This window comes from Gopherus evgoodei, chromosome 16, assembly GCF_007399415.2.
Source record: "Gopherus evgoodei ecotype Sinaloan lineage chromosome 16, rGopEvg1_v1.p, whole genome shotgun sequence".
NCBI lineage: Eukaryota > Metazoa > Chordata > Testudines > Testudinidae > Gopherus > Gopherus evgoodei.
The window spans coordinates 23840884-23856511 of NC_044337.1; the positions used below are offsets into that span (position 1 = coordinate 23840884).

A 15628-nucleotide genomic window follows, 5' to 3' on the forward strand; every position below is an offset into this window, starting at 1 on the left:
TCTCCAGCGACCCTCCATACAAGAGCTTGTTATTAGCAGTATTCATATTCTCACAGCTTAATTATGACATTGACCAAGAGGTCTGTACTCAGCCACAGAAACAGTGCGCTTTCTTACCTCACTCCCATTTTATCAGACAATCTTTTCAAATATATTCAACTGCACTTTGTGCAGATTCACTCAGGGGAACAAAACAGCAAAACCACATAAAAAAAATTTCTGCCCATCACTTCAGGGTTTTTGGATAGTGAATGAGGGTTTTTCTTCATTTGGAAAAAGAATAATTTCATTAATTAGAATCTAGCATGACAGGAACATTTTAGTACTGTTTATGGAAATAAAATTACACTTTTTTGGTTACTTGGACGTTTACCACTATTTTACATGAATCCTTTTGTACAAGTTTTAAACAAACTCAAATGCAATTTAAACTAAGGAATACATTACAGGCCACAGGTTAAGGATAATGTAGCCACTTTAGTTCTCTTTGGCAATAGATGAGTCCTTTTCTATTTGAACGTAAAAACAACTGTGCTCAGCTTTAAATCTTCCTTCAGAGTCACCTCAGTCTTCTGGGTTAAAATGCATGTGTGTTACTCTGTTAACAAAATATTCTTAAACCCAAAGTAACTGATAGACCAAAACAGTCTATATGGTAGATGCCTGTTATAATTAAGATCCTCTCAGAATATTAAATACTACAGGACAATCATTTGAAATAGTTCAGCCTATTTAATTAAATCTAAGGCATGTAATTAAACAGCATCCAAATGTGACAAATATCTTTCTCAGACTTTCATAAATTAAAAAGATGACCAAAATGCCCTTGTAAAAAAACTGGTTTAAAAAAGCCTGTTCCTGTGTAGGGACCCTGCATACAAAGGAGTGAGATTTTATGGTCAGAAAATAGGGGGTTATAATGGAAGTGCTGACACAGTCTTAACTACAGTGGCATGAATGAGTCACTGTAATAATTAATCTGAAAACCCCCTAAAAGTTCAGAGTATATAAAAGGAGCACTTCCTACTTTATGGTTGGAAAGACCAAGCTAACTGGGAATATCATTCTCCCGGGTCTACACTGCTTCTTAAATGAGATTACAGTAAGAGTGATGCACTGTAATACAAGTCAGCTGTGACAGCAGCACTTTATAGAGCTATCTGTTTGTCTCCATCACTACATCACACAATGTGTCCCAGGACTCCAATGTGCAACTCCATTTACCACTGCATGACAAATGGGCAGCACTTGTAAAAGGCACAAAGAGGTCCAGCTCAGCCATGTAATGGTCACCACAGCTGTACCATGGTGCTTGAAGGGAACAAAACAGACCCCCAAGTTCATTAAACTGACCAGTAATGGATCTTTCAAAACGTGCCTTAGGAATACTACAGTAAAGGCTAAAATAAATAACTCAGCATGGGAGGCTAATCTAAAATGGTGTTTGATAAATTATTTATAACGTAGACGATTGTCTGCATTTAATATTGGAGCTACTAGTAGCATCTTTAAAAGATGATTTATGTGTTGTAATGCCATTAAACTTTATATTGGCCCACTGCTAGCTATAAAGTCTGCTGAGATTTAGAGAATGAGTTTTAAACTGTCACTACAACATCATAGTAGATGGAGACTGTATTAAATCTTTACTTTAAACCTGCTATCTGGAGAGTTGCATTTGGTAGACACTCAAAAACTGATAGATTACCTCTCTACATCTGCTATGGTGCAAGTCCCAAATAGCAAGGATAAGGAACTTTTCCATATTATTCTTTTATATGGCTTGAATCGAATTTCTCTTCGCACTTAAATGATTTTCAGATTTTGAATACAACCTTTTCTATGGAGCATGTTGGTTATGTCTACATCCAATTAATCCTGTTTTTTGCTAAAAGCTTTTAAAAAGAATTATGTCTACTGATGTCTCAAACAAATACAACCGTTGCAGCTGTTTAGAGAATATTATTTCCCTGATGTTTTGGGAACCTGACAAGCAATTCATACAGGAGACTTCTTTTTTTTCTCCAACAGATTTATATATTGTACAGAGGTTTTTTTTTTAATTAGTTATTTAGATCACCAACAAACTGGAATGAATTAATATTAGTAGATAACCAGCAATATCCTATTTTGATATTTAGCATATATGTAAATAAGTAAAATGCTCTAACAAGTTTAGTGTTTTATCACAAATCTGAAGGATCAGCATGCAGTATATTTATACTGGGTAGAAGAACTTTTGAAAATATCATGGTGATACTTTTGCCCTGGGATGAAATTTGTTCCATGTCCTTCCTGTACTGAAAAAGTAAAATATACAAACTACTTTAAGTGAGAATCTGAGGAGCGAGGAAGAGTATTAGGAGCCCAAGGACAGAGATATAGTAAAAAATCTATAAAGGCGGCCTGGGCGTTAGGAAAACAATACCTCTTGAAGGACATAAGTGCCTACAGAAGAATAATTAGCCTTTGGAAGTGTAATCAGCAGACTGCTGTATGTGAAAGTGTGGCTATGCCCGTCTGCTGGGAGAAATTGTGTTGGAGATCGATATGTGACTGGAAACAACACTAAAATCTTTTGGGAAAGTCCAAGGAGACAGTGGAACCTAGATGACAGCTCTGATGCAAAGCATTTGTATTAATTTTTTTAAAGAGAGGGTTCAAAGCCAACCATTTAGTCTGGAACGAATCTGTTTGGCTACATTTTAAAAATGAACTGAAGGGGGAGGCGCTGGGGTAGCCAACCTTCATAGCTCAGACGGTTTGAAAGTCCGAATCACCGAGCTTCTTATCTGAGAGAGTTTAGTTAATGAATGTCATAGGCAGATGAATGCTATACAACATAGAAAAATATTGTTACAAAGTTATCATACTGGATCTCCAAATCAAAAGCCTGTGCTTTGTTTTCATCTCACTTTGTTTAGGTGAAGTGAGTGACCACTTGGGAATTGTTAAGTTTAATTGAGCTGCACCTGGTGCTGACTGTGGGGAGTTACTGACATTGCCTTCACATCATGTTTTGTTGCCTTTTCTTTCCCCACCAGCTTTTGTACATGCTCTAAAGGGTCACGAAGGAGTTGCTGGGGCAGGGAGTGGCGAGAAATCCTGTAGTTTCAACAGTGCAAGATGGGGCTATTGCTGAATAAGCGCATCTGGAGCATGTGGGAGTGGAAGTGGGGCTTGTTGAACACTGAAAAAAACCAGCTCACCTTAGCACACAACTGATCACAGTCAGAAATGTCTAAGAGAACCAGAGGTTCAAAGGGGCGTCATCAAGTGTAGAGGGATTCTGGAGACCAGACTCTAGGAGGTTAAGTTGCAGCTAAGAAATTAACAAAAGTAAAAAAGCAGAAGGCAAAGAGGATGTTAATTCTGTGACAGCACTAGGATGACGAGGGGAGTAAGGGGTTGGACCATAAAGTGAGACATCATCAGATATTCTGGAATACATCACTCTCATTGTAAATGAACGAGAAGAGGGACACAGTAAACAGCTCCGCTTGTCATGATTAGTCTAACGCCACAAAGATGGGCACGGGAGGAATGACAGAGCACAGAGGGGAAGTGGCATTTCTTTGAAGAGAATTACTGTATATTTAATGTGAAAAAATACTGCACTCAAATCTGCTGGATTGGTTTAAAGCCAGAGCATATTAAAGCAACTGTTAAAGTTAGCATTAAAAGAGCAGCTGAAATAATTACAAAAAGCACATAGTAAAAAGGAAAAGCAGCAGTGAAGAAAAGGTGGTCAGCGAAGATCACCATGAGATCTCTCACTGCAAGATTAGTTTGTGGACATGGGGAAAAACAAAGATTTAACGTATTTTCTGCTTCTGTATTCAAAATGGTGCTTAGATGGGGCAGACAAGTGCCAGAAACAGTCATTAGTTTGCTAGAGTGTATAGAAGACAGACTGAAGGACATAAGGGTAATGCCAGAATAGATTATCAAGAAACTAGGACAGGTGAAAAAATATATATGGACAGGTGAAAAAAAATATATCTCGGAGTTCAACTACTACTGTAACTCTGTAGTTGTATAATTCAAAGACAGGGGTGTTCCCTACCACTGAGCTGAATTTCTCCCATACAGAATTCTGGAACTTTGTGATACTCAAGGCATACGTTTTTCTTAGGGCAAGGGTTCTCTGAATCCACACAAAGGTTTTACTTAGCTGTAGTAGATAGACTTTAAAAAGTGTAGGACATAACGAAACCTACGAACACTCCAGCTGATGGGAGAATAATGGTGAATGAAGAGATCAAACTAAGAACTAACATTTTTAATATTTTGGATCAAGCTAATGCAACTATTGCTTTATTTTCCAATTCAGCTTGCAGCCTTTAATTAGGAACAAATTTGAAAAACTCCAAATTCTGAAGCATTACCACTTACATTGAAACTCCTTCCTACAAATTTGTGTATCTTGTACACATACCTCACTATGAAAATCTCTCAATTTTTGTTCAACATTTTGAGTATAAAAAGCTCAAAAAAAGTAATTATTAGACTTGGATCCCTTGGCAAATTACAACTTATTGGAACTCTGGGTCACATTCATATCTGGAATGATACACTTGTTATAAAATAAAAGCTATCCTAGTTTTTCTGCAAGCTTTTAAAATAGGATTATTCTTGTCATTTTTAGGGTTACTTTTTTTTTTTTTTTTTTTTTTTTAACAACTTATGTTGCTGTTTTTGAGCCTAGTGCTAGCCAGCACTAACACTTATCTCTCTGCTTTAAGAAGATTAACACAGTCATTGCTGCTGGTTGATGTGGCTACTATCACCCATATCGTAAGTCACCACTATGACACACCAATTAACTTAGCTATCCAAACACCTTTAAAAAGGGACACTGGAAAGTGCCTTCCAATTTGGATCCAAATTCTACAGTATCTACTATAGAATTTATGCCACTGTCATCGTGGTGATATATTAACAGAGAAGTCATTTCATCCACCACCAGAGTGTACCTTCTTCTGGAGTGAACATAGCATCTGTTTAAAAGGAACAGTACACTACAGCAACGAGGAATAACATCCTATTGAAACTACAGGGCAAACATGCAGTAGACAGTAACTAATTACCCAAACTGGATCTGATCAGGGCATTGAGGCTAGTAGTCCTGTGAACACAGCAGTTTAACCTTTAATATTAATGTCTTTGATTTTGTACATTTAAAAAGATTTTGTATGATGTGTGTATTATCTTGTACGTTATATATATCATGTAAATAAAATTTAAATATTTATACTATTTTAAACTTACCATTTTCTACTGAGATCTTTTCTTCAACAAAATACACTTCTCAAAGTCCTTACTCTTCTTTGTAATTACAGTATTTTCATGTTTCATTGGTGCAAGCTCAAAGCCCAGACTCATCTCTACCTCCCCTGTCTGATATTGTACACCACACAAGTATAATAAACCATGTTAATATTTCATACCAGCGTGAAATATGCTGGAGTATCAATTCAACATCTGCTGTCTTTAGGGTACTGGAGTCCCGCAGAGACACTTTCAATTTGTAATTGAGTTCTATACTGAATTAATCAGCAGTTTATCTTTTTTAGTAAAATAATGTCTTCCCCACTAACCTGGATTTACATTAACAATTTATACCAAATTACCTGCCAAAACAAAAAAACTTATATGATTCCAAGATACTATTCAGTAACATTGGTTCCTATATTTCATTCCTTACATGAAGAGTAGTACAATACATTGTTCCAGTGGTATGAAATCTTAAATTACAAGCCTCATCTTGAGTCTGTAGGGTTTCTGGCTGCTTCTGTACTCTCAACAACTATGAATTAACATGAGAACAGATTTAATCCATCACTTGTGATATTCTGATATTCAGAGTTTTTAAAGGAATAGATTCTGAGAGTGAAATGGACTTGTTCAGCAGGAAAAGAGCTTGATAATTCTACCACACTAAAGACTTTAATCTGAAATCCTCAATCTGCCACCCTTTAGTGACATTTTGAATCTTAACTATAGGGGAGTAGAGAGAAAGGCAAAGCAAGCACAGGAGTCATTTTAAGTAACCATAGGCCATTATAAGTAACCGTATGCCATTATACCCCGTAGGAACCAAGTCCAGCAAGGACACCTCTGCCTCAGGTGAAGCACTCCATGTTCATCTCACTATCACCAAAAATGTGAAGAATGAGAGTGAAGAAAGATCAACATTTTATTTTAAAAAGAAAGTCCTAGGCCCTCTTGTAACCCTTTTTCTCTTAAGTTTACCTAAATGCTTGATAAACCTTGTAAGTATTCACTCACTGGAAGGGCGTCTCCTCAGCCTAGTCTAAATTCTGCTCTGACCTTATTCCAATTCAATGTTCTTTGCTCATACGGAAATTACACTCTGCCTTCAAGATTCTCACTGCAGGGGCAACACTAAGGCATTGTACTATGTGAAATATTTCTCAGTACATTTCCCCTGTTCCACAGTTACAGGAAACATACAAACTAAAACAATTTAGACTGGAACATCTGCTCCTGAGAATGCATCAAAAAATAATTACCTGCCCTACATCTATCCTATGTGTTGTAAAATGTTCTCTAACATTCAGCAGAGTTTGTGAATAGCTTGTCTACATTACTGTGCACAAACTTTGTGTTACCTCTGCAAAGGTAAGGAAATTGTTTCCTTTGCCATACAGCAGGGTCCAATTTAAAGTAAAGAATGGATGAACTTAGACAAGATTCTTGTATCTGGAAATAGTCAGTATATAGAACAAAGAAGTGTTTTGGGTATCAGTGGTAACTCCGAAGAAAGTCACCCTTAGGCGGTTTTATTATCTGACTTCCGTTTAGAAATTGTGCTTTGATATATGAAAAGAGCATATATTAAGAACTCCTCTCCAGTAATCCCAGCCATTTACGAGCATATCTCGCTGCCAAGTAGTAGGATACATTTAAAATTAACTTAATATTTCCAGTTTTTCGTAAGTTCCATAATGGAAATCAATTCTTCATGACAGTCCATGCAAGGAGTTAAGAACAGAACCTGTCCAATATGTCAAACAGGAATTGAGTTAACACGTTTAAATAATTTTCGTTTAAAGGTAAGAAACGGCATGACATAACTCCTGAAAATAAAGGTATGTCTGCACTAATACCTGACACCAGTCTGTGCAGAGATACACAGCTCCAAAGGATGGAGTAATAGTCACATAAAGGAAATCCAAATCTGTACTACCATGAGGTCTAGCAATAAGAGGCAGTAAAGATATTTACTAACAGCCTAATCTCTTGTCACTGTGTAATGAAATAAACAGGTCCACAGGGCACACATTTTAAGCACTTCTTTTTATGCAGGGGGTCGGATTTTTAATTTTGTTCTGTTTTGTTTACTTAAGCTCTGTTTGACACCAACAGGAATTCAAGTATCTCAGGCAGGCTCTTCAGCTTAACTCTGATAGTCTTGCTTGATCTCTATTGTCTGCAGTCTGAGTGCAGCCAAGAAACTTCCCAGCAAGTGGTCACCTTACCATGGAGTCATTAAACCTCTGAATTTCAGCTGGTGGGATTAGCCCGCAGACTTCCACACCTGAGCCCTATGGCAGGGACAGACATTTTGATCAACCATCACTAATGAATACAAAATCCATATGCAGCTTGTCACCGCTCCTGAGCATCGAGTCACACAGATGCAATCTAAATAAGACTGATGAGACAGACTACTACTGTTGATGATTAGAATTTTGACAGTCAAAAAAAGCCCAGTATGATTGTCAGTAGCTAGTAAAAACAAATATTCAGCTACATATTGCTACACCCATGTTTTCCCACTGTCCCCCAAAGAACTTATGAAATATTTTAATGTTTAATGGAAGAAAATGGCATGCTCTCACAACGGTGCGGAACTATGCCTTTTAAGTATTTTCATTTAAATAGAAATAAATAGCAGTAAAGCCCTCCTTCTAAGAATATCAATGACTTTACATAAGCCCATTAAGACTCATCTTCCTTTGAGGAAGATAATATCCCCTTCTTACAGATTGGGAAACTGATGCACAGAGCCATTGGCTTCCAGGTGTTTCAGTGATCAACAGCAGAGCCAGAAATAGCACCAAGGTCTCCTGTGGATTAACCAACAGTCCATGGTCTGCCCTGTCCTGTACAGAAACACTCTTTTAAAGAAGTGGAATATGGTCAGGAGAATAGGTCGAAGGAAACAAGAGAAATTTTGTCCATGGGCTTCAGAAAGCTCTCTTTCCCCCTGGGTAAAATGTTTGTCTGCACTTACTACTCACACAAATGTCAGACTGCATGATCAAAAACACGTTCTCATATTTTTAGAATGAATCTGAAATGGATCAATTATTTAAATCCTGCATTTCCTCCTTACACCTTTATTTGTCTATTTGTTCTCTGATCCTGAACACTTCACACCTCTTTACTAAACTGCCCTGCAGTCATGGTTTTCTAGGACTTCTGCTGGTCATCTTTCTAGAGTCTCCTTATTTTGGCTTCTCTTTTTATTGGTTCGATGAAATATTGAAGACAAAGCAGAAGCATGAGCAGCCTGTATCTTTGCTTAGTCAAACATGAAGCTTTTGTCAGGTGATTGAGAAATACAAGCGCACACAGCCGTATTTTATTCAAGTACCATAACTTTCTTCCATAAACCTACAAAAAACTTCTCCTTCGAGAGAGGCAGGGTCAATCACCAACATGTATATTATTAAAGGGCTTTTCCCCCAAAATATCTCTAGAAATCCAATCACCACAAGGATACAGACAATTCAAAAGCTCCAGCACCTAATATTATAGGCAGAATTTATCCTAGTTCAGGATGGTTGCCATATCTCTTGATACGGATTTTTGAACAGCACAAACCATTAATGTACTTAAAAAACTGAATGTGGTACTCCACAAAAAGGAAAAAAAACTGACTGAGCTCACAATACTGTATTAGCTGTGCTGTTCTTCCATTTATATTATTTAAGGTAGATCTATAGCTACCCACATGACAAATTAATATTGTTCTACAGCAGTCAGGTGCTTGGCATCACATTTTGAAACATCTACAGGCCTTCAGGGCTGAAAGTGTTCACTTCTTCAGCAATCTATAACAATTCCTCTAGAGGCCAGCACTTGGTTCACAATGAAACATGACTCCATAAATCAGACTGCAGAAGTAGCATTTGTGTACGTCACTCTCCATCTTAGCAGTTTCGCTGAAGGATGTTGGGTAGAGATCATTTCTCAGCATTGCAACCAGAGAAAGACCATCACAGCTGGCATTGACAAAGCATGTGCTACTCAAAACTGAAGACACACAAAGTCTATGAAAAAACAACAACACATCCTGCTGGTGTTAGCATGCCTCAGGCAGTGGGAGAAGCTTCAGCAACTCATCTTCAAAAGGCAGAGAGCCAGGGCTCTAGAAACCTGCGAAAATTGGCTAAGCCTGCAGTCTTCAATTCTTTAAGTTGAGCATCTTCAAAGTCTACAATTCTAACTGTAGGGCACAGCAGCTGCCACTGCAGATTTGATCCTCTCAGCTTTTGGCAGCTCTCAACTTGAAATTCTAGCAAAAGGATTTTTCTAAGTTCCTATTATTGCCTGTCATGGGTTTATAAATATTGTGCACTATCTGCTGTGGCATGGCTCTCATGGGACACCAGTGCATGCCAAAAGCATAACAGAATGAAAAACAGTTCCTGTTCTTCAAATAAATGCTAATTTTTTTAACTGTGCTCACACGATGTGTTTGGTGATCAGCTTCAATAGTACAGAATAGATATCAGAGGGAAAAAAGCTGATAGTCTTTTCCAGCAGTATTCAGCTGCTACTTTCATTAAGCTTGTTTAATTAGATTCCAGATGCTAATTTGCAAGTCGATACCAGAGGGTGCAGGACAGTTTGCCTTTGAATCATTTTCTGTGAAGTGATGGTCTTGCAGCACGCTACTACCTTTCAGTAGCCCTAGCAAGATATTCTGACAATTAATGCAAAAGCAAGCAGGATTGATCTTGACAGGAAAATATTAATCTACTACTCAGTTTTAATGAATTAATCTCCAGGAATTTTAAATTTCTCATCATTGCAATGTGTTTTAGCAACTGAATTTTTACGTCCATACCATAGAATACAAAGATGTGCTGCATTTATATGATTTTGTTTGCTCCTTTCAACAGAACTATCGTTAATATTTACTTTGGGTTTTTTAATCTTGTTGAACTTCCCACTGTGTACAGTAACCTAATTTTCAGTGTTCAAAAATGCAGAATTAACAGTTGGACTTTTAACCTGTTATCCATATTAGAAAAGTGGAGAAGAATTTAAGTCTTAAAAAAAAGTCCAATTGAGTCTTCTCAGTTAGCTCTTAGCTATTAGATTGTTCTGATGTGTTGTTATATCACTATTTTAATTAACATAACACCCAATAAACATAAAACCAGTCTCGAGACTACATATCAATTTCAATAAATTGGCAGACTACATTTCTATATGCTTGATACAATAGTGAATTTCTCCTGCCATTTAAGGTTGTGTATGAAGACAATTAGGCTGACCTTTTTAAGTAAAAAAATTGGAAATTTACCAATTTTTGATGCTTTTAAAAAAAAGTTACACTCAAAAATGGCTTAAAAATCCAAGAAGCTTGATAACTAATTGAAAATGAGATTTAAGGTTTTCTTTTCAAGACAGTGAAAAATAATGCTATTAAATTTTAAGAAGGGATTGTGCAGTAGCTATTGTTTCTAAGGATTTTAGGCGTTGTTGTCAATTCAGGCAGCACATGTTAAAAATACAGTTACACCGGAAAGTGGACAGAGTAAAAAATGTGATGTGCCACTCTCACAATGGTTTGCATTACATGGGCGGAGACTCCACCTTTACTTGATATTTAATGGATTTTTCTGTTAGTCGCAAAACCTTCATGCTATTTAAATGAAGGCGTGAGTTTGAGTGCCTAATAAAAATATTCCAAATTCTGACAACATTGCTTATGCATTCTACACACTAAACAAAGTCCTGTCTCATTAGGTGCTCTCTGCAGGACAGCAGCTTTGCAATCTTGATCTTGTTTGTTATCAAAACTTAAAGAACTATTTTAACAGAACTATAACTACTTCATATGTAATATTCTGGGAAGTCTCTCTCTAGGAGTAATTTGAAAGGTGATCCATTTATTGCCCATTGTGTAATCTTTTAACAAATTTAAGAACTGGAAAAGCGCTCATTACTAATTTTTAATCAATTGTTAATCCACATGAAGTTACTCCATAAGAAAACTTAACAGAATAAACCAACGCACTTAAAATTGTAAATTTAAATAACTTCAGATAGGAATTCAGTGGCATTATGGGATCACGCTGCTGAATACAATTGCATAAAGACTTAAGAAATTGGTCTATAGCAGAGATGCAACACAGATTAGTGAAATCTGAAGACATTTATTGCAGTTAATCAGCTTTCCATTTTGCCATCATATGATTCAGTTAAACACTAAATACCTTAAAGCAATGTTATAGCTATCTTTGATGTTCCAATGACAATTATGAAAAATAACTAAATGTTAATGTCATTTTTAATCTACTTCAAACTCTCAATTTTGTATTCAATTCTCATTTTTTTTCTTTAACATTTAGAATTATCAATCAATTGCAACTAGAAGAAGCATGCATTCAAGGAAAGTTCGAAGAGATTAATGTGGTTTAAAGGAGGCCTTGACATTATTGAGGCATTTTATCAGATATAGTCAGAGGAAGTGTCTTAATTCTTTTAGTTTTATTTTCATCAACAGTGTATCTGCAGACAACTGTGCATTTTTCACCGTTTTAGGTAAACAGTTATTGAACAATAACTGGTTTTTAAAAATCCTAGTATACTTTATATTCTACATAAAGTGTGAAGAAATGCTATACATAAATAAAAACAATACAATGGATGTGTTCATAAACAGATATAATGAGAATGGACCATCTTATTCTGGCACATAATGTATCCAAAACTTGATCATGGCACCACGGCTTTCAGCTTTTACTCTTAAATTATTACGGTTGCATACTAACATGCATTTATAGATTTTTTTCAAGTTTGGTACAGACCATCAGCAAAACAATTTATAGATGTTCTGATAACATCTTTTAGGTAGATCCTGAAGATTGGAATACAGTTGTTATTCGAATGGCCACAGCCAACTGGAAATCCAGTTAGTTTCAAAAAAAATGAGTGAAAGGTAGTTTCAGGCATTGGCTTCTGACAATTTTTGTGGTTTTACAATCACATTTTCCTTTCTTTAACAGAATGTGAAAGACATACAAAGAGGGGGGAGGATGAAGAAATGACTATACAGGGGAAAGAGTGAAACTGATTATACAGGGACTCATATACCTAATGTAAACTGTAAACAGAATTATTTCTCCTCCAATCTTTCACCTACATTAAATCATAAAAGCTTTTGCAAGAATCAAATTAAAGAAATTACAGACAGAAGTATTGGGATTTGTAAATTGGCTATGTCCATTTGAATTTTTTGACAGCTATCCAATAAGCCAGCATACTATAGGGTGACATTGGGAGCAGGAGGGTTACTTTATTATTAATTATTATTATTATTATTAAACTAAAGCAATATTCAATATTAGCATCAAACCGATTTGATGTATGTCAGTGTTTTGAGAATTACTGAAAGAAGAAATACTAAATTAAAAAACCCCAAAACATTCCTTACCTCCATGTCTGGTTTGTATTTATCTTCAAATACTGCCATTGCTGCCAATGATCCAGAACCTACGATAATAAAGTGAAGACATTTATTTCAATTTTGACGCAGCTGTAACATAACTGCTGAATTTCTGTAGAGTATTTTTAGAAGAAAACAAGTGTCAATAAAACTGCGACACACCACAAATTTGACTTAAGCTCATTAAAATACTGACCCTTATTTTACCACATACCATTTAAACGTCTGTTCTCGTGACAGGTGACACTTACTTGAGTCCCAAATTTACCTCTAGTCCATACAGACTTGGTGTGGTCCTATTTTTATTAGTGTAAATTATTTACAGTAAAATGCTGAAGTATGAAAACAAAGTTATAGAAAGGGAGTTAAATGAATGCCAGAGTATATATTTTCTGTCCCACTCCTGTGCCTTGCCAGGTTGCAGGGTGTAACACTAAATACCAAGACACTTAGAAAGAACAGATTGTGTTAACGAGCTGCCCTGGGATAGTCACCCTGACACATGGAGACAACTGTACCAGCAATGGCACTAGCTGCTGCCACCAGGTTATTTTCCACATTTACTTTAATCAGTTTATTATACAGCATTTATTTTGAGCCTTTTTTTTTTTTACTTTGTACTTCGAAGAGTAACAGGAAATAGACAAAATGACAAAAATGGAGCCAAGCACTTAACATCACATCTCTGATCCATTCAAAGATTGCACTACAAGAGTACTGATGCAACATAACCCCGCTTTTCCTGAAGCAATGTAATTGCAGGCTTTACACATAAATATGCACTTCCTACACATGGACAAAAAGCAGCTCAGCACTATTTGAAATTTTAGACTTGCTCTGTTCAGAGAAGAGTGGATCTCTAGGAAGACACCATCTTGTCTGTACAGGCCCCTGACAATATTTCAGGATGCTCTACTTTTGGAGAGTGAATAAAGTTATCTACAATTTTTTACTCCAATTAAAGATTTTTTTGGCATTTATTACTTTTTAAAGTGTTTGGCATAGCGCTCTCTGTTTAGCTGGGTCACACAGAAAGCTGTATTTTCTATTTAAAATGATTTGTGTACATTGCTTGACCAGCTCAATGGTTTAGCAAAAGAAAAAGACAGCGATTAAACAGTTTCAAATGAGGTGTCCTGCTGATTTTATCCAGTCTGCTGAATGTATAATGAAAAAGGAGAAGCTGACAGTGACACTGTTGAGGAAATACAGACTACCTTATCTGAACCATTTAAGGAGGCCCAATTATAGATCAAATTTAAAGGGGAGAAACAGCAGATTTACAGACACAAATCAATGAACATGGTAATCCCAATGAATATGACAGATATTCCTGTTACAGAATATTGCTGTGGTTGAGGATCATTACCTTTACAGTACCAAATACATCACATCTAAAAACAGTAGGATGCTCCAAGTGTGTACTTGCATTACAAGCAATGACTATTCATTTAGGTCTTGGAGCAATATGTGATTCCATTTTTTAACAGTTAAAACTGGAAACAAAGAATTTGAGGGACTGGCAGCTGAAGAGAACCATATAAACAGATGGGTCAACAGACAAAACACCAAAGAAAAAATAAATTGTGTTCTGGAATAGATATGGGACCCTGTGTATAAATGAAGATGCAAAAACAAAGCTAATCTAAGTGAAATTATATGGAAAAGCAATTCTAACTGGAGAGATAAAGAGCCACATGGGGGATGGATCCCAAAACTATAGGTGCTTCCTTAATTCAGATAAGGCCCTCTGCAAGCAGGATGGGAAGCCTACTGAAAATACTAGAATCCAGTATTTTAGAACTGCTTATTCTAGGATCTAGGTGTCTTTCACATGATTAACAGTATGATTGCACAAAATAAAGTTTCCAGAATATAAGTGCAAAAGTAATATTTCAAAGACAAGATTATTGTTCTTAAGTAATAACCACATAAAAGAAAAATTTATATTTCTTAATTTTCTAAAGCTTCTGCTAATGCTTTCCCATTTTATATACCTTTCTTTTGTACACACACTTCCTGTGTACATCAATGGATGCACTTAGAGAAGAGGATAGGTAGCTTTCCCAACCATCCACTTATTCTACATAAGATTTGTGTTGTTCGCTCTTCAATTAGAATGGTTTTCCTTATGAGCAATAATCTCAAACAAAGCACAAATGGAACAGATGCAGTCTTCCGCTCCACCAGTTGCTTGGTGAAAAGAGATTCCCAAGGACAAAATCTTAAGTGGGTTTTAAGCCCAAAAGGTTCAGAATTCCAGGATAAGAACAAAGCAAACTTTTAAAGAAAGGAAAGTCTCTAGTGTATAAAAAAAATTACGTAACATAATACAAACAATGCACAATTTAAATGTGCCTTAGACTTGCCCCTTACTATTTATAATGCTCAAGATAACAAATAAGTATTAGATTTGAAATTCACATTAAATAATGAATTTAGTTTATCCCACACATAAGGAAGTTTTCAAAGAGGTGCTGAAAGCCTGTACAATTCTGAGACCTGTATTTTTACATTAGTTAACCTACATACATCCACAAACAAAGGAGGTCCATGAAGGTGCTAGCAAAAATAATAAAAATACAACGCAGAGCTTGAAGCGGGAGTGCAATGTTTCTCCACAAATTCTGAATTGTACGTCGAATTTGTAAATCCTGAGTATGTGTTTTATATTTACAATACAGCTTTATTGCCTCGCATTTAATGAAAAGTGCCCTCCCAGGAGGCTTACTGCACAGCAACAGAGTTCAAGTCTTCTGAGGACGTATGGATTTTTGAACGATGGACCTCAACAGGGACTTTGGGTAATATTTGAAATGTATAAATTGTATTTTTATGCTTATACTTGCAACCCAAGAATATGGATGCATTTTTACAAGAGTAAGTAAATCTATTTTATTATTCTGCAATCCT

The 15628-nt window shown here is 36.1% G+C and overlaps 1 protein-coding gene across 1 annotated transcript in view; it reads right to left on the reverse strand.

Moving 5' to 3' along the window:
* The window catches only part of PSMB7 (proteasome subunit beta 7), a 37134-nt gene that overhangs the window by 6059 nt on the left and 15447 nt on the right, over positions 1 to 15628 (reverse strand). Inside the window, exon 6 of the mRNA XM_030535619.1 lies at positions 12704 to 12762. Coding sequence (XP_030391479.1) covers positions 12704 to 12762 — 59 coding nt within the window. The remainder of the gene's footprint in view (positions 1 to 12703; positions 12763 to 15628) is intronic.